Source organism: Notolepis coatsorum, assembly GCF_963971535.1.
Source record: "Notolepis coatsorum genome assembly, chromosome: 13".
Classification (NCBI taxonomy): Eukaryota; Metazoa; Chordata; class Actinopteri; order Aulopiformes; family Paralepididae; genus Notolepis; species Notolepis coatsorum.
The window spans coordinates 20,604,193-20,625,134 of NC_140177.1; the positions used below are offsets into that span (position 1 = coordinate 20,604,193).

Genomic DNA, 20,942 nt, shown 5'->3' on the forward strand with positions numbered 1-20,942 from the left:
AATGTGAAGACTAATGGTGTGTGTTGTCAATACATATTTCCATTGAAACTGTTGAGAAGCTCAGTAGGACATGGCCTGAAAGATCGGACGATAGGACGTCTTTACTTCTGAAGTGTTTTTTCCACAAGGATTATAGAAGCAAAAAAAAGCATGAACACAACTTGATGTGCCATTCACTCTCCTCTTCTGATGTTATTATCATAAGATAACATATACAAAGATATTCCTTTATTGATTCCCTTGGGGGGGGGGGTACAGTTATGGGCAGGGCAATAGTAGAACGACATAAATATATGCAATAAAACTAGATCTGAATATAAAAATATGAGAAAGAAATAAAGTGTGTAAACAATATAATTAACTCTGAATATAAAAAGATGAGAATTTATGGTTAACACTTTCCGTGCCACGCCTCTGTGTCCTATTTACCCCGTTGAATGCCACCGCTCTATTCAATGACAGAGCACTCGCATTTGTGAACGCATAAACTATATCTTAAATTATGGCTATGTGTCTAATACGACCGTCGCTTATCAATGACTTGTTTGCAGTCAACATTGTCGAAACGGATTGTTTTTTAATTGGTTCATTTCCGTTTTATACCATTTTGAAAAACGCTTGTTTTTTGAAACTTTCAGGAAAAAATTTAAGATTCTGCAGGAATCGCGCTTTACTGTAATACACAAAACACGTTGTCATTTTTCGGCCTATTTATGAATCGTTTTCAAATAAACGCTAGATTATCGATAGTATATGTGTACTTATGCACGCTATAGAAGCGGGCTGAAAAATCCATTATCTTATTTCCTGATCAGCTACACACACTCACAGCCACATATATTGTTTTCACCTATATACCTATATATATACCTGTATACACACATAGGGGACACGTTGATATATAGGTGAAAACAGCTCTGATTATCCCAATACTGGTCAAATAGATTCCTTACCTCAGATCAGATGTTCTCCAAAAAGATTATTCCAATTCCTGATCGCCATTCCAAATATCGATCGCGTTTATTGATCCAACGCTGGGTGGTCAAAAGACATATTCCACGCTGTTCTGGTGGTGGGCAATAACTTGGATCGTCTCCGATTACTTGTCTGACAAGTAAAATGTGGATTCCGGACTCTTTTTCCCCCATGCGTTTCATTCAGTGCAATCCAATGGGGTGCCGTACCATCCGGAGAGACGATAGGGGGCGGTATTTTCCCTGTTCGAGCTCAGACAGATCCCCACTGGTAACGTGAGGCTAGATTGATGAAAAATGAATGGAAATCGATAATAAAAAAAATAACTATTAAAAACTAGATTCCTCGTCGGCTGGCACTTAACGGTTGGCATGAACTAACGAGAAATCTCGTCGCTGGCACTCAAAGTGTTAATGTTCCTCAAGGGAATCAATAAAGAAATTGTAATGTTTGGGTCTTTTACTCTCTCCTAGGAGTAAAAGCTCCTAGCGCCACCCTGGAGTATTTCACCCTCTCTATTCTTCCAGGTTGTCCTGATTGCTGATTGACGCCTGCTGTGTGTTTGACTCTCTTTATAATGGCCTTGTGTTTATTCTCTCATTTGTCAGTTCTTCATCTAACGTTACCGTGAGTAGCTGTCTACGGAGAGTCGTGTCGCTCCAGGCCTGGAGGATGCGGCTGTCGTGTTTTTGATTGTTTGAATGTTTGTTTGAATGTTTAATTATTATTTAGTTTGTTTTTCTTTTGTATAATACCAGTATCGCTCTTGATGTTTTTGGTGATTTGATTTGATTTTATTAGGGATCCCCATTAGCTGGTGCGATAGCAACCAGCTAGTCTTCCTGGGGTCCACACACAAAAAAAACACACAAAAACAATCACTATTGCAAAAAACTAAATTATTAAAAGTCAGTACACACAATGCATAATGAACCTACTGTAACAATTAATATAGCTAAAATTACATTAGTGTAAAACAAAAACAAAAAATTACTTTACAGTGTTAAAAACAATTTAAAAACAATTTAAGATTCTTTTTAAAAGTGAATCTACTGTAAATGCAGCAGAGGTGAGAAGAGCAACTACCGTCTCTGCACCTTTCTTTTGCACTGCATTTGGGTTCAACACACCTGAGTCGTAACAGAGACTATTTTGGTGGTGGTGGACCGCTTCTCCAAAGCGGCTCACTTTATTCCTCTCCCCAAACTCCCCACGGCTCGGGAGACAGCTGACCTAGTGGTGCAGCATGTTTTTCGGGTTCACAGGCTTCCTTTAGATATAGTCTCTGACCGGGGTCCTCAGTTCGCCTCCAGGTTCTGGAAAGTGTTTGCTTCCACTCTCGGCGCCTCCGTCAGCCTGTCATCTGGGTTTCATCCCCAGTCTAACGGGCAGACGGATCGCGTCAACCAGGATCTGGAGGGTGTTCTGAGGTGTTACGTCTCCGGTAACCCGGCAACATGGAGTCGGAAGCTGGCGTGGGCAGAATATGCTCATAACACTCTTCTCTCTTCCTCTACAGGGTTGTCGCCTTTCCAATGCCAATATGGCTTTCAACCTCCCCTTTTTCCCGAGCAGGAGCAGGAGGCAGAGGTGCCCTCCGTCCAGGCTCACGTGGCTCGCTGTCGCAGGACCTGGAGCCGGGTTTGGGCGGCACTGCGGAAAGCCTCTGTTAGGGCTCAGCATCAGGCCAACCGCAAGCGCCGTCCGGCCCCGGTTTTCCATCCGGGACAGAGGGTTTGGCTTTCAACTCGAGATCTTCCCCTCCGGGGGTCGAGTCCAGGAAGCTGGCTCCACGCTTTGTGGGTCCCTTTAAAGTGGTTCGTCGGGTTAACCCAGTGGCCTACAGGTTGTTACTCCCAACTTCCATGCGGGTTCATCCGACGTTTCACGTTTCGCTTTTAAAACCCTTTCTCACTTCGCCCTTGTCCCCGCCGCTCCCCGCTGTTCCTCCACCCCGCATCCTTGATGGACAGACGGTCTACACTGTGCTGAGGATCGTGGGTTGCAGGCGGAGGGGTAGGGGGTTTCAGTTTTTGGTGGATTGGGAGGGGTACCGGGTAGAGGAGCGATCCTGGGTGCCTCAGAGGGATATCTTAGATCACAGTCTTATTGATGACTTTCGTAGACTGCATCCCGAGGCCCCTAGATGAACGTCAGGTGCCATACGCCGGGGGGGGGATACTGTAACGTTTGAGTCTTTTACTCTCTCCTAGGAGTAAAAGCTCCTATAGCGCCACCCTGGAGTATTTCACCCTCTCTATACTTCCAGGTTGTCCTGATTGCTGATTGACGCCTGCTGTGTGTTTGACTCTTTATAATGGCCTTGTGTTTATTCTCTCATTTGTCAGTTCTTCATCTAACGTTACCGTGAGTAGCTGTCTACGGAGAGTCGTGTCGCTCCAGGCCTGGAGGCTGCGGCTGCCATGTTTTTGATTATTGTTTAATTATTATTTAGTTTGTTTTTCTTTTGTATAATACCAGTATCGCTGTTGATGTTTCAAAAATAAAAGGAAACACTGTTTTTGGTGAGAAGAGCAACTACCATCTCCGCACCTTTCTTCTGTACTGCATTTGGGTTCAACACACCTACCTGAGTCGTAACAGGAATATCTTACAGTGTAAACAAAGGTGCAGATGAGGGTCCGTATGCCCTATCTGTTGCCTATACAACAAATATAGGCAACAAAGAATTTGAATCTGAATATATGCTATGAGTAAGAGTAAAAGTAAACAGTATACACAAGGTACCCTAACTGGCATGATATACATCACATGTTGTAGTCTGTGCAGGTTTTGGCGATTAAGTCAGAAACACCTGGGCCCTCATGCATCAACGTGGACGTAGAACTTGACCTACTTCCACACGTAAGCACGGAATGTAGAACTAGCGTACGCACAGGGAAGTCGGCATTCATCACACGTGCGTACGGAGGCTCTATGCCCTGCCGTGTTGATGAATACCACTTTGTTCTACCGTCAATGCTCGTGCATGATTATCCATATATGGTCATGAAAATGAGGAAACACCCCCCATGGGATGTGAAATAATGGACCGACCCGAGCGGGACTCCGAGAAACTCCACGGAGAATTCACTGCTGTCGAACCAAGAAGACACTATCGCGTATTATGATTTATGGGATAAATAAAAGGCGGACTCGTAAACGGTGATGTCAGATATCAACGGCTCCCTAAGACCATTGCTGCAATTCTGCCTGGACAGCTCAAAATACTAATAAAGACCGTTCGTTGACCACTGTTTGGCGTTGGTTGTGTGTCATTATAACCGTGCTGTAATATGAATGCCTTTATTAGTTGTGTTCGATTGGCTATATGATTTTTAGATCTATTTTGTTGTCGGCTAATAAAGACCGCGCTGGAATATGACTGCCTTTTCCCGTGTTGTTTGATTAATACCCACGGATTAAAGTTCTCCTCAATTCTATTCCAAATCGCGATGGATCTCCCGTCAATTTTCTACCTGCTGCATATGATTTCTAGAGGCATAATAATCTATTTTGATGTCAGTATTGGGTAGCCTATATAAACAATATAATACGAGAGCATATACAAGAACAATGAATCTCACTGCATGTATGATAGCCTGCCTTTCAATACATGAACTTGAATTCCATCATGTTTGTGTGCGGGACTCAAGGCTGCTGTCACAATGGGTGGTACCGCCGTACAGTAATTGAAGAGTGGACATGGACATGCCAGTCGGACGGAAGGATGGCACCAGCAACCGGGGCTCAGCCAACGGGGCTCGGATATCTGCTGTCGCAGACACTGGCGCGCAGTCGGACCTTTGGTCTCTGGAGGAGTTCCTGGCCTGCGGTTTCGCGCAGGACGACCTGCGACCCGTCAGCCTCAGCCTGTCAGCCGCCAATCGATCCCCCATAGCCATCGAGGGAGCGTTCTTCGCTAGGCTCTCGACGACCTGCAGCGGGGGGCGCGTTACGTCCTGCCGTTCCATGGTATACGTGAGCAGCTCAGTCCGGACTATGTTCCTCTCCTACGAGTCGTTGCTCAACCTCGGCCTCTTGCCTGTGAACTTCCCGTCGGACGACGTTACAGGGGGGCCCAGGGACGGGCGTAGCCCTGACACGGCTGACACGCCAGACCGACCATTGTCCGTCAATGCTATTAGGTCAACCAACGGCGGCTGCGTAGGGCCAGGTGACCCCCAGGACGCACAGTGCTCATGCCCCCAGCGCACGGTCCCCCCCGCGCGCCCCGCGGCACTGCCGTTCCCCTGTACGCCAGAGAACAACAGCCGGATGAAAGGTTGGCTACTCGGGAGATATGCCTCATCGACGTTCAACACCTGCCCTCATCGGGCATTGCCATGCATGGAAGGACCGCCTATCGAGATGCACGTGGATCCCGCAGCTACACCCAAGGCATGCCACACCGCGGCCAACGTGCCTCTACACTGGCAGCGGAGGGTCCACGATGACCTCCTGCGGGACGAGGCCCTTGGGGTCATTGAACGTGTGCCATACGGCGAGCCTGTCACGTGGTGCCATCGTATGGTAGTCACTCGGAAGCACGACGGTTCCCCCCGTAGAACCGTGGACCTCTCCCCCCTCAACAAGTTCTGCCAACGTGAAACCTTCGCCACGGAGTCCCCGTTCCACCTCGCACGTCGTGTCCCGAAGGGCACCTGGAAGACCGTCACTGACGCCTGGAACGGCTACCACAGCGTCCCCCTGCGTGAGTCGGATCGCCACCTCACTACCTTCATCACGCCCTTCGGCCGTTGGCGCTACACCAGGGCACCGCAGGGCTTCCTGTCGTCAGGGGATGGCTACAACCGCCGGTTCGACGCCGTCCTCTCGGACTATGAGCGCAAGGAACGCTGTGTGGATGACGTCATCCACTATGACACTGACCTGGAGCAACACTGGTGGAGGACCATCGACTTCCTCACGCGTGTCGGCCGGTCGGGCATCGTGTTGAACCCGGATAAGCTTCAATTCGCGGAGAGGTGCGTCGATTTCGCTGGCTTCAGGGTGGCGGAGTCTACCATCGAACCACTCCCGAAATACTTGGACGCCATCCGGGACTTCCCTACACCGGGCTCCACGACGGATATCAGGAGCTGGTTCGGCCTTGTTAACCAGGTGGCTAACTATGCCCAGCTGCGTGACACGATGGCTCCATTCAAGCCATTCCTCAGCCCACGTTGTGTGTTCCGATGGTCCCCCGCTCTGGAGGAGGCCTTCCAGACGTCCAAGCAGGCCATAATTGGGGCCATCCGTGAGGGCGTGGAGATCTACGACATGCAGAAGCGTACCTGCCTCCGCCCTGACTGGTCCAAGCTCGGCATTGGCTACTTCCTGCTCCAGCAACACTGTCACTGTGCCTCGGGCATACCGGACTGCTGCTCAGGAGGATGGAGGATCACCCTTGCGGGGTCGCGTTTCCTGTCCCCTGCGGAGCAGCGTTATGCGGCTGTCGAAGGAGAGGCCCTGGCCGTGGCCTGGGGTCTGGAACAAACGCGGTACTTCACGCAGGGGTCCGACAACCTCGTCGTGGTCACCGACCACAAGCCGCTGGTGAAGATCTTTGGCGACCGCACGCTGGATGAGATTACGAACTTGCGTCTATTTAGACTCAAGCAGCGCACACTCCCGTGGCGCTTTGACATTGTGCATCTGCCTGGCAAGAGCAACTATGCCGCTGACGCCACTTCAAGGCACCCTTCCCCCTCTGGCTCGACAAACGGCATATCACTGTGGCTGCCGAGCGAGCCTGACGCCGTGGAGTCAGCACTCATGGCCTCCATCCGTGACGATGCACGAGAGCTCGGTGCCGTCTCTTGGCCCCTCCTCGCACGGGAGACAGCGGCTGACGAGGGCCTTGGCCACCTCCTCCGCCTCATCGAGCAGGAGGGTGGGATTGACGTCAACGACCCCGCCCTGGCGAGCCTGTCATCAGTCTGTGAGTCCGTCTACGCACAGGACGGCGTTCTGCTCTATCAGGACCGCGTCGTGGTTCCCCCATCCCTCCGTGAGAGAGTCCTTCGGCATCTCCACGCCGCCCACCAGGGGACTTCAGCGATGGGGCAGCATGCCCGAGCGATAGTCTACTGGCCTGGGATGTCAGGGGACATTCAAGCCACCAGGGACGGGTGTGCAGACTGCAACCGCAATGCTCCGTCACAGGCGGCTACACCCCCCCTGCCATCATCACCCCCATCCACTCCGTTCGAGGCGGTGTTCGCGGACTTCTTCGACTATGGGGGCCGCCACTACCTAGTTGTCGGGGACCGGCTCTCGGGCTGGGTGGAGGTCCTGAGCTCTACGGCTGGTACTGCCCTGGCAGGCTCAGCAGGCCTGGTCCAACACCTCCGTTCGTTCTTCGCCACCTTCGGCGTACCGGAGGAGCTCTCAAGCGACGGCGGTCCGGAATTCAAGGCGAGCCACACTGAGGACTTCCTCCGCCTATGGCACGTCAAGCACCGCGTGTCCTCCGTCAGCTTTCCGCAGTCGAACGGGAGGGCAGAAGTGGCGGTGAAGGCTGCTAAGCGCCTCCTGATGTCCAACACCGGCCCGTCGGGCAGCCTTGATCAGGACCGCTTCCTGCGCGCGATGCTGCAGTTGAGAAACACACCTGACCCCGACTGCAACCTCTCGCCAGCGCAGATCATCTTCGGCCGCCCCCTTTGGGGCTCGCTCTCCTTCGTGAACCGCCTCGAGAAGTTCTCGAACCCGCATATCCGCCTGCTGTGGCGCGAGGCATGGGCGGCTAAGGAGGACGCCCTTCGGACCCGTATGTCCCGTACCACCGAGTCTCTGGGGACTCACTCAAGACCGCTCCGCCCGTTGGCACTCGGCGAGAGAGTATTCCTCCAGAACCAGCAGGGCCCGAGCCCTCACAAATGGGACAGGTCGGGTGTGGTGGTGGAGTCACTGGGCCACGACCAGTATCGGGTCAGGGTCGACGGTTCGGGACGTCTGACATTGCGCAACCGGCGTTTCCTCCGCGCCTACACACCGGCCACACCCTGCGCCCATCAGCAGTCGGCTGCGCCATCGCCGCCACCTGCTGCCCTGGGACGCCTGCCCCCACCCGTTGTGCCCACCCTGGCCCCCACCCGTCAGCCCCCGCCCGCGGTGCCCCAGGGGTTTACTCAGCAGCCGGCTGATGGGCTCCGCGACGCGGCTATGGGCGCCTTCCCTACGGCGCCTGCAGACCTCTGACCTCACCGCTCCTGCCGGTGCCTTCCTGGGCACGCCGCTCCCGGTGCCGCGGTCGCCACCGACGCTGCCCCTGCCTACTTGGCCGGGCCGCGTGAGGAGGCCGCCTGCACGCTACGAGCCCGAGTCCGGCAGCTGGATACAGGATTTAGACCGTTAATCTATTCCGACCCTTAGCTTTCCGGTCTGGGGGGGATGAAGAGTTTATCGCCGGCCACTAGAGGGCAGCGTCTTACCAGCATCCAACCGGATATGCCGTGCACTACGCTGAGCGGACATTTTAGTTGTCATTCTTCACTTCGCCTCCTGCAGAGACGTTCGTTCATCATTCATGTGAGATGCTCTACTGTTCATACATATTATATATTATATTATATATGCATTATATAGATATATATATTTATGTGTTACTATAGTGTGATTGTGTATTCAGGATATACTTTGTCAGCTGACTGTGCTGTCTGTGTCTGTTTCAGGGTGTCTTCATCTTTGTCTTTTATTAAATACTGAAACTGACATTGAGGAGTGTGTTTCTTCAGTAATAATAACAGTCCACACAATATCACGATCCATGCCATAGCCTATGTTCCATTAGGACATGATCTGTGACGACAAATGTTCTAGAATGTTTGATTAAGATATCATACTCTGACAGCATGCCTATGAGCAACAAAAACGCGAACTTGAATCCCATCATATAGTCTGTCCACTATCTGCATGGTGTCATTGCAATGCGTTTTCTATTCTTTCTTGTACAGTAAAAAGGGGGAAGAACACTATATTCATATGACTTATTCTGCTTACAGCTTCGAAATTCCACTTGTTTCGTTTAACGTAAAGCCTTTTAAATATAATCAAAACGTTCCCGTGTTTCGGCGGTCTGTGCGCAAAATAATAACGAGTTGAGCTTTATGATTTATGATGAATTGAAAATGGGGGACCCTGATGTAAACAGGACGAAAGTTGGTCTGCATCCCCAATTAACAATTGTATGTACTGAGCTGTACTGTACTGTACCCATTCTGCAATCTGTTAATAAACTTTTCAATCAATCAAGCTACGCGGAGCGCAGTCAGTCAGTAGCCTACACCCCGTATATTCCGATAACGCTATATAAACCATGCTGCATTCATTCTGAGAGAAAGATCTATTATTCCAAATGCTATTTATAGGGTTTTGACCATAATTACACTACTGTTGCTATCTTACAATGAACTATAATGAACTACGGTTCATACAGAACATCCAGTGTTATTATGCACAGAAGCTCATTTCCTTGTTGTAATAATATATTCTACCACTGGGCGCTAGGTACGCCAGGTCTGAACTGTGCGTAGATGTAAGCACGAAGTCAAGTTCAAGTTCAAATTGATGAATCCCACTCTTTGCTTAGAAATGATCGTACGCACGGGTTACGCACAGATCTGTGCGTAGAACACGTTGATGCATGAGGGCCCTGGTGATCAGATGCTCCTAATATATTATTTATTAAAGGTGCTATAGATAACTCAAATAATTGTATAGTTGTTATCTAATGTTACTCTATTGTTGTATAGAGTAATCATAAAAAAGAAGTGGCTCAGGAGGTAGAGCAGTCGTCTGGCAATCCGGAGGTTCCCGGTTCGATTCCCGCTCCTCCCGGGCAGCGTGTCGATGTGTCCTTGAGCAAGACACTTAACCCCTAATTGCTCCCGATGAGCAGGTTGGCACCTTGCATGGTTGCCTCCGCCGTCGGTGTGAGTGAATGGGTAAAATGTGAGTAACAAATTGTAAAGCGCTTTGGATAAAAGCGCTATATAAAAAAGCAGCCATTTACCATTTCCTCCCAAAAAAAACATTATTTATTTATCATTGAAAAAATCATGTACGGGTCCAAAATGTATGTTTACAGGTTGCATGCATGTATCCCTACATCACATTTCCCCACATGGAATGCACCCAAATGGATAAATGGCTGGTTCTCTAGTGCGACCTAGTGGCTGAATGTTATCTATACTCTATAGCACCTTTAAGCCTTTTGCCCATTGGTATGTGTGTATGATCATGATGCACACAGTTCTAGTCTCATATATCTACAAGTCATCAAAGACCCAGTTTACACCTGATATTAACATGCAACCTGTATCTGGATAATGAAAATGGCTTGTTAATACCGGGTGTAAATGGTGTCAAACGTTACTCAATATGATGTGTGCTGTTTACAGCGTGTCATGTGATCTCCATCACCTGACGATTACAAGGGGATACAATGAATGAATGTTGATTAGAGCCTTGATGTAAGTGGTTGTAGTCAAGGCTCTAATCAACATTCATTCACCCGCTAAACATTATGCCACAATAATGTGGAAAGCCCTACCCTCCTTCAAAACCGCTCTCAAAGAGCACCTACGGTTGGCTGCAATTAGAAACTGGCCCCTGTAAATGTACAGTTTCTTCCCCTTCGGATTTAATTTTTTTTATGATGTTCTCTCTTTCTTACACAGTACCGTATTTGTAGTATGTCATAAATGTCTTGATGAATTGAAAATGGAGGACCCTTATCATGTAAACAAGACGAAAGTATTTTTTTGGTCTTCATCCTCTTAGCAGCTGTGTGTATTGAGCTGTACTGTATTGTACCCATTCTGCAATCTGTTAATAAAGTTTTCAATCAATCAATCACCCCCCTCCCCTTCCCCCGCTCTCTCCGGAAGGCCTAAATTCTTATCCCAACGCATGTTTGCTTCCGCTTTCGTGTTTTGCGCTCTGATTGGCCACTGACGTTTCTGGTCGTGCCAATCGTGTGACGGCAAGTTCTTTCGCCGGTTAAGCTTAGGCACTCTTTCGAAGTTGGTTAAGGTTAGAGTTTGTCTTAGAGCAGGGCGATATCGTGTGACGGCAAGTTCTTTCGCCGGTTAAGCTTAGGCACTCTTTCGAAGTTGGTTAAGGTTAGAGTGTGGATCGTAGGCATTAGGTAGTTTGCTGCTGGTCGAGGCGGAAATGGGCGCGTCACGCGATTGGGCGCACATGTCACATGACCAGAAACGTCAGTGGCCAATCAGATCGCACCAGAAACGGCAGTGGCCAATCAGATTCGCAAAAGGCGAACGCGGAAGCAAACATGCGTTGGGTTAACACATCCACCGCCAATCCCGTTGTACAGCGCGTTTGCCGGCCATGCGAATTCTGCCAAACCACGCTGTACAGCGATATTGAGATCATATTTAATTTTTTCGCCATGGCATTCATAATTCCGCCACCCAGCCTCTGGTGATACAGTGGGACCCTGCACAATAGTGCAACGCCTCAATACCGCCGCCTGGTGGATGATCGGGCGAGTTACAACAGGAAGTGGCCATCGGTGCATCTGGGAAATCCGTCCGGCAGTAACATATCGTTGCGGGACTACAACTGGCGTGCATATGGATCGCTGCCATAACTCAATAATCGATATGATTTGAGCGTTTATTGCGCCATACAAACCGGAAATGGATCTAGTAGATCGACGTCAAATAAGTGGGATCTTTTTCCTCCAGTCTCATCGGCGAACGGTAAGAGGACAGTAACATTACTTTCAGCTTGATTGTTTATTCTTTTCACTGCAAACCGATCAGATCAATATATCACCCATACTACATAAAGCATTTACTGACGATCACGGAATTATAAACGACCCCCCCCCCCCCCCTTTCATCCGCGCATGATGAATCATAATGTATACGATCATGTACAGTTGAATTTTTTAATATAGCGTGTATCGGCAATAAACGGCAGTTGATAATCTATATATGCGTTTATGCCTATAACTCACTTTCTATGAATTACTGCAGAAAACGATAAAAACATACTTGTAACTGAGGGGTTACAAAACCCTGACTGTATTAAAGATTGTTTAGATTAAACCACTACTAAATATTATTATTACTTGCCAGACAGTACAGTTAAATATGGCAGACACTCAATAGACGGCACGGGGACAAAGAGATAACGTTTACAGTATTTTATTAGCAATATCAAATATACAACTGAAATTAGTACGTTGCTCTTTTATGGCGAATGATAGTAGAATGTCAGAGTATCAAAGTCAGTGGGAATGAATAATTCCTAGGTTAATAATACTCGACCGGAACGCTGCATGGAGTGAGATGGAGATACAGGGCAAACGAGGGTATAGCTGGAGACTGGTGATTTCCCCCACGGAGTGGTAAGCTCCAGAGGAATTGAAGAATAGTCGGATACTCCTGCTGGTCACTGAAGAAAAGGGGTCTCGTACGGATCCAATCTTTGTAATCCAAGTGCTCGATAGCAGGGTAATAGCTCTTAATCCAATGCCCGACGGCAGTGATGATAGCTAGCTAGCTTCGTCCTCGAAGCTAGCCCGATGCAGATCTTCAGGTGTAGTTAAATCCAAACGCCAATGGTATTAACGATGCTCTTCTCCACGGTACTACGCTTACACAATTCACTATAATACACCAACAATGGTTCTACAATATCAAGGTCGTATCTAAGGAGCTACTAGCTATCCGTAACGATACACCGCGGGTAGGTTCCACTGCTCACATGTCCAATCGTTCTGCTGTTAGGTTCACCTCGTGTTCTGATACTAATTACGTTAAGTGCACACACACTTGCTAAGGTTCACGCGCTTCTCGTTACTGCTGCACACTACATTAGGTTCACACTTCACTGGGTTCACTTCGCACTTCACGTGTTTAGGTTTCGCACTTCACTGCTGCTGCGCCTTTCACAATATATACTCAGAGTGGTTTCTAGAGCGCAACCGAATCTCTTGTCCGGAATCAATGCGCTGGCCAAGGGCATGTCTCAACTTGTCCGGACTCGTCTTTGAACTTGTCTGGGGGGCGCGACTGTTGGCGCTGTCAATGCCAAGGGCGTTGTCCAATGAGGAAAGCGAATAATGCTATGATTCAAACGGAGGCTTAAAGGTATATAGCTTATATATATAAATAATATACAAGTTATATAAAATAATAAACCTAGATTCTCAGTGTTAATCTGGCCCTTCAGAACAATACTTATATTCTAGGAGGTATTTTTGGAAGAATCTATGAATGAAAAAGTATACTACATCCTGAACGATAGAGAATCGATGTTGAATGGGCCATAGTAATGTCAATTTAGCAATACAATTTAAAAAGTTATAGCCCTGCAAAGAAGGTGAACATCTCCATAGGCTTAGACTGGTGGCAGTGATCAAACATTGATGGATAGAAGCGTGGCAGGGAATGTGTTAAGAATAGACGCCGCCGGAAGTGGTGCGGTGGGCCATCCGCTCCAATTACCCAGAATGCTCAGCTTGTTGCCGTCTGGGAGAGAGGAGGAGTGACTGTGTGTAAATCGTGTGTTGCTGCTGCTGCTGTAGGCTAGCACGACATTTGACTTTATTTGATATACCATGCATTATATTGTGTGAAATAAAAGCCCTGTAGGAAAAAGACAAAGAAACGAAGAAGAAGGCGGAATCTGTTGTTGTTGTCAGCGCACCAGCAATGCCTCTCTTCACGACCAATCCATTTGACCAAGATGTTGGTGAGTTGAGAGACAGTGGGCGAAGCTAACGGTTCGAGTCCGGCTAACTGTGTTGTGTGTGTGTGAGCAGCTATCTTTGTTTTGTTTCTCAGCTGTGTTGTTGAGCTCTCTGTTATTTCACAACATTGCCATTGGTTTTTTTAGCCACCTAACGTTACCGTTTACACATTTGACCAGCTCGGCAGAGGTAGCCAGGGGCATAATAGCTTGCCTTGTTGCACCGTTATTTAGTTTAGGTTTACCCCCAAGCTAACAGCTGTTTAAAGCCTCGATTAGCAGCTCGTCGTGACCTAATGACAGTTTACTATTGGTTTGATGCCGGCGTTTATGTTAAATGAACGGTAGCTAACTTAGCTATGTCTTAGCAGAGTATCTATTCTTCTTGACTAACTACTAGTAGTTGGCTATCGTTACACCTGTCGCACTGAGTTTAGACAAGTAATGTTTTCCATGAATAGATCTACTGTAAACAGTGTGTTTGTTAGCTAGCCTGACAGCCAGCCTGGTTCTGGTTGATATCTATCTGAATGAGACTGGTTGAATGGAAATCCTACTAGTGGAACATGATTGTTTTCTTCTGGAAAGCAAGTCATGAGAGAGATGCATCATTATTGTAGACCATACCAGGGCAGGAGAGATGTACCAGTATTGTAGACCATACCAGGAGAGATGTACCAGTATTGTGTAGGTAATATCATGAGAGATGTACCAGTATTGTAGACCATACCAGGAGAGATGTACCAGTATTGTAGCCCATATCAGGAGAGGTGTACCAGTATTGTAGGTAATATCATGAGAGATGTACCAGTATTGTAGCCGTAGGTAATATCATGAGAGATGTACCAGTATTGTAGGTAATATCAGGAGAGATGTACCAGTATTGTAGGTAATATCATGAGAGATGTACCAGTATTGTAGGTAATATCAGGAGAGATGTACCAGTATTGTAGAACATAATATGTATAGTATTTCTCTTTGTATTAGGACTGGCCTGTATGGACCTAGTATTTCTCTTTGTATTAGGCCTGGCCTGTATGGACCTAGTATTTCTCTTTGTATTAGGACTGGCCTGTATGTAGAGCCATATGAAATCCGTTTTATTATTTTCCAAATTCCATTTTATTTTTTCCCAAATTCCATTTTTTCCGTTTTAATATTTCAGAATTCTGTATTTTGCCTTTTATGCTCATTTTACCATCAGAAATAGTGTCTAATAAGTGGGAATGAATAAATGTCCACAATTGAATAAGATATAACAGTCCATTTAATGTTTTTAAGTGCTTCAACTCAGAAATACAGTTCAATTTTACACAATATTTTTCAATTAATATTGTGACAAAATAAAAATACATATTTCAAGTGTAAACAATAGATACAGCTAGCTACTACTGACATTATCACAATGACAATGTCAGTAACCTAGCTATATCTATTATATTGTGATGAAATATAGTAATGCATAATTTAGGCACCTTTAGTTTATTTCGTTTATAAAGGACAGTGTATAATGGCAAACGTTTGCATTAAACAAATGGATGAGTGCACCAGATTTAGCAAGAAGCTATCATTTCCATCTATAGTCCTATGTACTGTAACGTTTCATAGCTATTTAAGTTTATTTAGATTATAAAGGGCAGTGTATAATGACAATAGTTTGCATTAAACAAATGGATGGGTGCACTAGATTTAGCAAGAAGCTATCATTTCCATCTATAGTCCTATGTAATGTAACGTTTCATAGCTATTTAAGTTTATTTAGATTATAAAGGGCAGTGTATAATGACAATCGTTTGCATTAAACAAATTGATGGGTGCACCAGATTTAGCTAGAACTTCTAGAAGCTATCATTTCCATGGATAGTCCTATAACGTTACATAGCTATTTAAGTGTATTTAGTTTATAAAGGGCAGTCGTTTGCATTAAACAAATGGATGGGTGCACTAGATTTAGCTAGAAGCTAAACGTCCTAACGTCCTCACAATAGTGTCGCAAGTGTTTTTGCGGGTCCAGTCCACGAAACGTTGACAGAATTAGCAAAACACCTTATCACCGGAGGCATAAAAGTCATTAGGATACTGTTCTGCTCTGAATTGAGGGCTTATTGTGGAATAGTTTAGCTTCTTGACGATGTTAACACAAGCAGCCAGACGCTTGAGCACCGCGGCTGTGTTGTGTGTAACACGCTGTAGCGTCCCCGCCTCCCCGGTCGCGTGTACACCAAACGTTCCACCCAAAAACGAAATTTCAGTCCAGATTAGGCCAAATTCTGCAATATTCCACGTTTTGCAGTTGATTCCATTTTTATTGGTTAATTCCGCGATTCCGTCCGCGATTCCGTGAACGCGGATTTCATATGGCTCTACCTGTATGGACCTAGTATTTCTCTTTGTATTAGGACTGGCCTGTATGGACCTAGTATTTCTCTTTGTATTAGGCCTGGCCTGTATGGACCTAGTATTTCTCTTTGTATTAGGCCTGGCCTGTATGGACCATTGGACCTAGAGCTGTGAACCTTCACTGGCCTCACGATTCGATTACGATTCAGCTGTCCACGATTCGTTTTTCTACGATGTAGGGATGCACCGATATGAAAATTTGTCACCGATACCGATTGTTCAACTAACACAATCGGCCGATACCGATATTTATATGACCTAGTAAACTAAATAGTTCACTTTATTTTAATACGTGATGCATTGTCTAACGCCATCTAGCCGGCTAGCAGTAGCTACAGATAGCTCCTGATATCAATGTCTTATAACATAATTGACATTATTCGTTTTTGCAGCTGAACATTGGCTAATTAGCTATCATGCTTCATAACACGTTTCAGACCCTGTTGAACTATCGCTCTGACTGGGGACGCTGAGCCTGAGGGCATGAACAAAGCAGAGTATACACACAGACAGTGGAGCTGTTTGCAGAATGCAGATAGCGAGCATTTTGACTTGTTGCGTGGTGGCGATGTCTCACAGATAATACAACTACAAGTAGGCCTGCCGCGATAAGCAATAAATCGATTAATCGGTGCGATAATTAAAATGAATGCAATGATTTTGACGGGCGCAATTAATTGCTATTTGCGCGTTTGTTTTAATGAGGCGGAACCAGTACCCCTTGTCAGTTACTCCGTGTGGGGAGGCGGCGTTACTAGAGCACAGCACGGGAGCTCCTCTGAGCACATAGGATATTTAAAATGTCTTCCAATGTTAAATAAAGGTTTATTCCACTTTGAAACGGTTTCCTTGCATTATTATGCTATTATTATATTAGTAAAAAAAATAAAAATGTTAATTGAAAACACTTGGGAAATACATTTCTCAAAACAAATTATTCTCTCAAAACCGCAATAATATCGCTTATCGCAAAAATTTTCTGGGACAATTAATCGCCCAGCAAAACGTGTTATCGTGACAGGCCTAACTACAAGTATAATTATATAATATATATATTTTATATAATAAAAAAATAAGTATATATTAATTTGTTTATTTTTTATTTTAAACCAAAAACGCTCGGTATCAGCTGATATGGCTCATAGGCGATCTGTTATCGGTATCGGTGGCAAAAAACGTGATCGGGGCATCCCTACTACAAATCCCTCCACGCTCTGGCACCTCAGTACCTCACTGACCTCCTCCACCCCTACACTCAGTCATGGTCCCTGTGATCCACAGACACTGGTCAGCTCTCCATTCCCCGACCCAGACTGCGGAACTTTGGGGACAGAGCTTTCAGTGTGGCAGCTCCCACCCTCTGGAACTCCCTCCCAGCAGAACGCCGCAATACCCCAACTCTTCAACTCGGCCTTTAACCCCTAATTTACCACTTTGTATGTTGTGTCTACTGTCTGTCCACTATGTTTGTTACTTTATTTTTTCCCCCTATGTAAAGCGACCTTGGGTCTTTTGAAAGGCGCTATATAAAACCAAGTTATTATTCAAATAAATGTCTTTACTAGTGCTGCATATCTCGATACCCAGCTGTTAAAAACTGTAACGGTAACAATAATAATAATATATTTGATTTGTAGGGTTCTTTATAGTTGTGGAGCAAATCCCAAAGCGCTACAATACCTACATTGTAAAATAAGTTAACATAAAAGCTAGCAAGATATAATCGATTATGTTCTGTCACTGCATCGATGCAGAATCGTCCGCATCGCGATGCATCTTAGAATCGAGAAATGTCCACACGGTCGCCGACACGCCTAGCAAATACTAGGTCCATACAGGCCAGGCCTAATACAAAGAGAAATACTAGGTCCACACAGGTCAGGGACTCAGGCCTAATACAAAGAGATTGGTCATGAGTCATGACTGGGAAATACTAGGTCCACACAGGTCAGGGACTCAGGCCTAATACAAAGAGATTGGTCATGAGCCAGGGGAGGAAACTAACTTTTTGGCTTACCAGCCAACTGGCGAGTATCTGATTTTTTTTACCAGCCAAACAGATTTTTTACCAGACAAAAAAAATCGCTAATTGTGATAATTACTTCTTTGTATGTCAAGCCACGTCAATGTTGTGTATGCATCTGGGTAGGCACACTGTGCCTTTAAGACAGCACGGTGGTCTTACGACAGTGCTGTGAAGTACCGTCAAGTGTTGTGGTAACGTCAGTTGGGTTGGTGTGCTGTTGTGCACAGTGCACTGGTTGAGCTAGCCCCTTTCGTGACTGCGATGTGCAAGCCAGGGGCTTTTGAGCATGAAATAAAATGTCTAACCTTACGTCGTAGTCCGGTGCTTTTTTGGAAACATTATAGTCATAACAGATACACCTAGCTGGCTGCTTTGAGCACACGGGTCTAACGTTAGCTAGCAAGCAGCTATAGCTAAACGCTAACTAGAAGCTAACCACTGTATACAGTTCCAGTAGACTAACATTACACCTCTGTGATTTAAATGTGTCCTTAGTAACTTATACTCGAGGGTTGTACTAGGGTTGGATGCAGTTCCCCGTTGGTCAGTCTGTCTGTTTTCCATCTTCTGCTGTGTTTAACGTTATCTGTTTGCGAGTGCTCCTGATGGCTAGCCTAGTACCGCAGGACTTTTATTATTATATGTCCGCGGGTTGGCCAGTACTGCGCAAACGTTTATTAAACATTATATGTCCGCGGGTGGTCTTGTGCAGTGCTCTCGTGGCACTGTCAACTAAAGCGAACACTCAGAAGACGCGCACCGTTTGCCAGTGCAGTGATTGCAGAATGTTTTATTTTTTTGTATACTCTCCAGCAGGGGAGGAAACTAACTTTTTGGCTTACCAGCCAACTGGCGGGTATCTGATTTTTTTTACCAGCCAAACGTAAAAAATACTAGCATTTGGCCAGTAAAGTGGCCTAATTTCCTCCCCTGGTCATGACTGGGAAATACTAGGTCCACACAGGTCAGGGACTCAGGCCTAATACAAAGAGATTGGTCATGAGTCATGACTGGGAAATACTAGGTCCACACAGGCCAGGCCTAATACAAATAATCGACTACGGCTCCTTTCGACCGATTAGTCGACTAATTGACTAATAGGGGTCAGCCCTAGTACCGTTAACTAGAACGCTAACTAGCAGCTGACTACTATACAGGGCTGTACAGTGCGATGATATCGTCGCGAATTGCCCCTTTAATTGGCCGTTGCGATTGGTAAATATTATCTGGGGGCGGGCTTGTGAGTAGTGCTTTCAAGCTTTGGATTCGCATTTCACTCATAAATTATCCAAGGCGTGTGATGACGCGATGACGTCACTCACGCGAGCTGAGCAGTGAGCACTCAGCAGGTATGATCAGCGAGCTGCGGCGTCTGCTCCTCCTCAGCGCTCTTGCACCCGTGGCTGTTGTAAACACTGGGACCTCGGTGAGCCTGCCAGCCGGCTAGCTACTGATAGCTATCAACAAATGCTCCAGTAAGTCTAGTAGTGCATGATAGCTTGCGTTAGCTTACTGTTCAAAACGAAACGTCCCATTAAACTAAATAGTTCAGATAGCTCCGTCCTGATATCAATGTCTTATAACACTGAGTCGATGCGTATTCGAGCTGAGGGCACGCTGAATATAGTCAATAGGGTCCAGCTGCAGCGCCGGAGAATCCTGGCCGTAGCTGGAGGCTACAGTATAGGGCCCAGCTGCAGCTCCGGAGAATCCTGGCCGTAGCTGGAGGCTACTCGGTACACACAGACAGTGGAGCTGGTTGCATATAGCGAGCATTTAGACTTGTTGCGTGGTGGCGATGTCTCGCAGATAATACAACTACAAGTATGATTATATAATATATATATTTTATTAAAAAATAAATTATATAAAATAATTTTTTTTCTTTTTTTTAAAATCAAAAACAATCGATATAAATAATGGTAAAATTGTTATTAAAAAATGTGCCCCTAAAAAATATTTTTTGCCCCTAAATTTCTCATTTAGGGGAAAGTGTGCCCCTAGTGAAAAAGCTTAGCGTACAGCCCTGCTATACAGTTCCAATAGACTAACATTACACCTCTGTGATTTAAATGTGTCCTTACCTTAGACTCAGGGGTTGTACTAGGGTTGGATGCAGTTCCCTGTTGGTCAGTCTGTGTCTGTTATTCCATCTTCTTCTGCTCTGTTTAACGTTATACACTTCAAATAGTGCAGCATGTTTGAGAGTGCTCCCTTGACTGAGAGGATGGCTAGAGGATGGCCGGAACCACGAGAACTTTTATTAAACATTCTATTAAATATTCTGATATTTCCGCGGGTCTCGTGCAGTGGTCTCGTGCCACTGTCAACTAAAGCGAGCACTCGGAAGACACGCACCGTTTGACAGTGATATGCGCACTGACAGTCGGCGCAGTTGACATTTTCCAAGTGGGGGAAAATAAATCCTCTTCGTCCCGACTGTGTCCCGGCCCCGGGGAGGATTTTTCTTCATCCCAAATACATATTTTATTTCCCCCGGGACGACGGGACGGTGTTAAGGCCTCTACATGCTACAGCAACTTCAAAGCAACTTCAACACAACATCAGCGCGATTTCAGCGCGGTTGTTGTTTAGGGTCTTGTAGACTGTGTTGCGAGGATTCTGCGTACATGTCTCCAAAATCTAACCTAAACAACCGTTGCGTTGATATTGCGTAGCAGTGATTGGTTGGTTAGCGAATGGGGGCGGGGCTGTCATAGAATAATATTGGTCTCGCAGAGAATACCATCCGCCATTGTTGTAGCCAGCCAGCGTTGATGCTAAATAATTAGCGTCACATAGCTGGCCT

The 20,942-nt window shown here is 46.3% G+C and overlaps 1 protein-coding gene across 1 annotated transcript in view; it reads left to right on the forward strand.

The window, feature by feature from the left end:
* Window positions 1–13,503: 13,503 nt before the first annotated feature.
* Window positions 13,504–20,942, forward strand: part of stam (signal transducing adaptor molecule (SH3 domain and ITAM motif) 1) — a 44,278-nt gene continuing 36,839 nt past the window's right edge. The window contains exon 1 of the mRNA XM_084327536.1: window positions 13,504–13,710. Coding sequence (XP_084183662.1) covers window positions 13,671–13,710 — 40 coding nt within the window. The 5' untranslated portion in view covers window positions 13,504–13,670. The remainder of the gene's footprint in view (window positions 13,711–20,942) is intronic.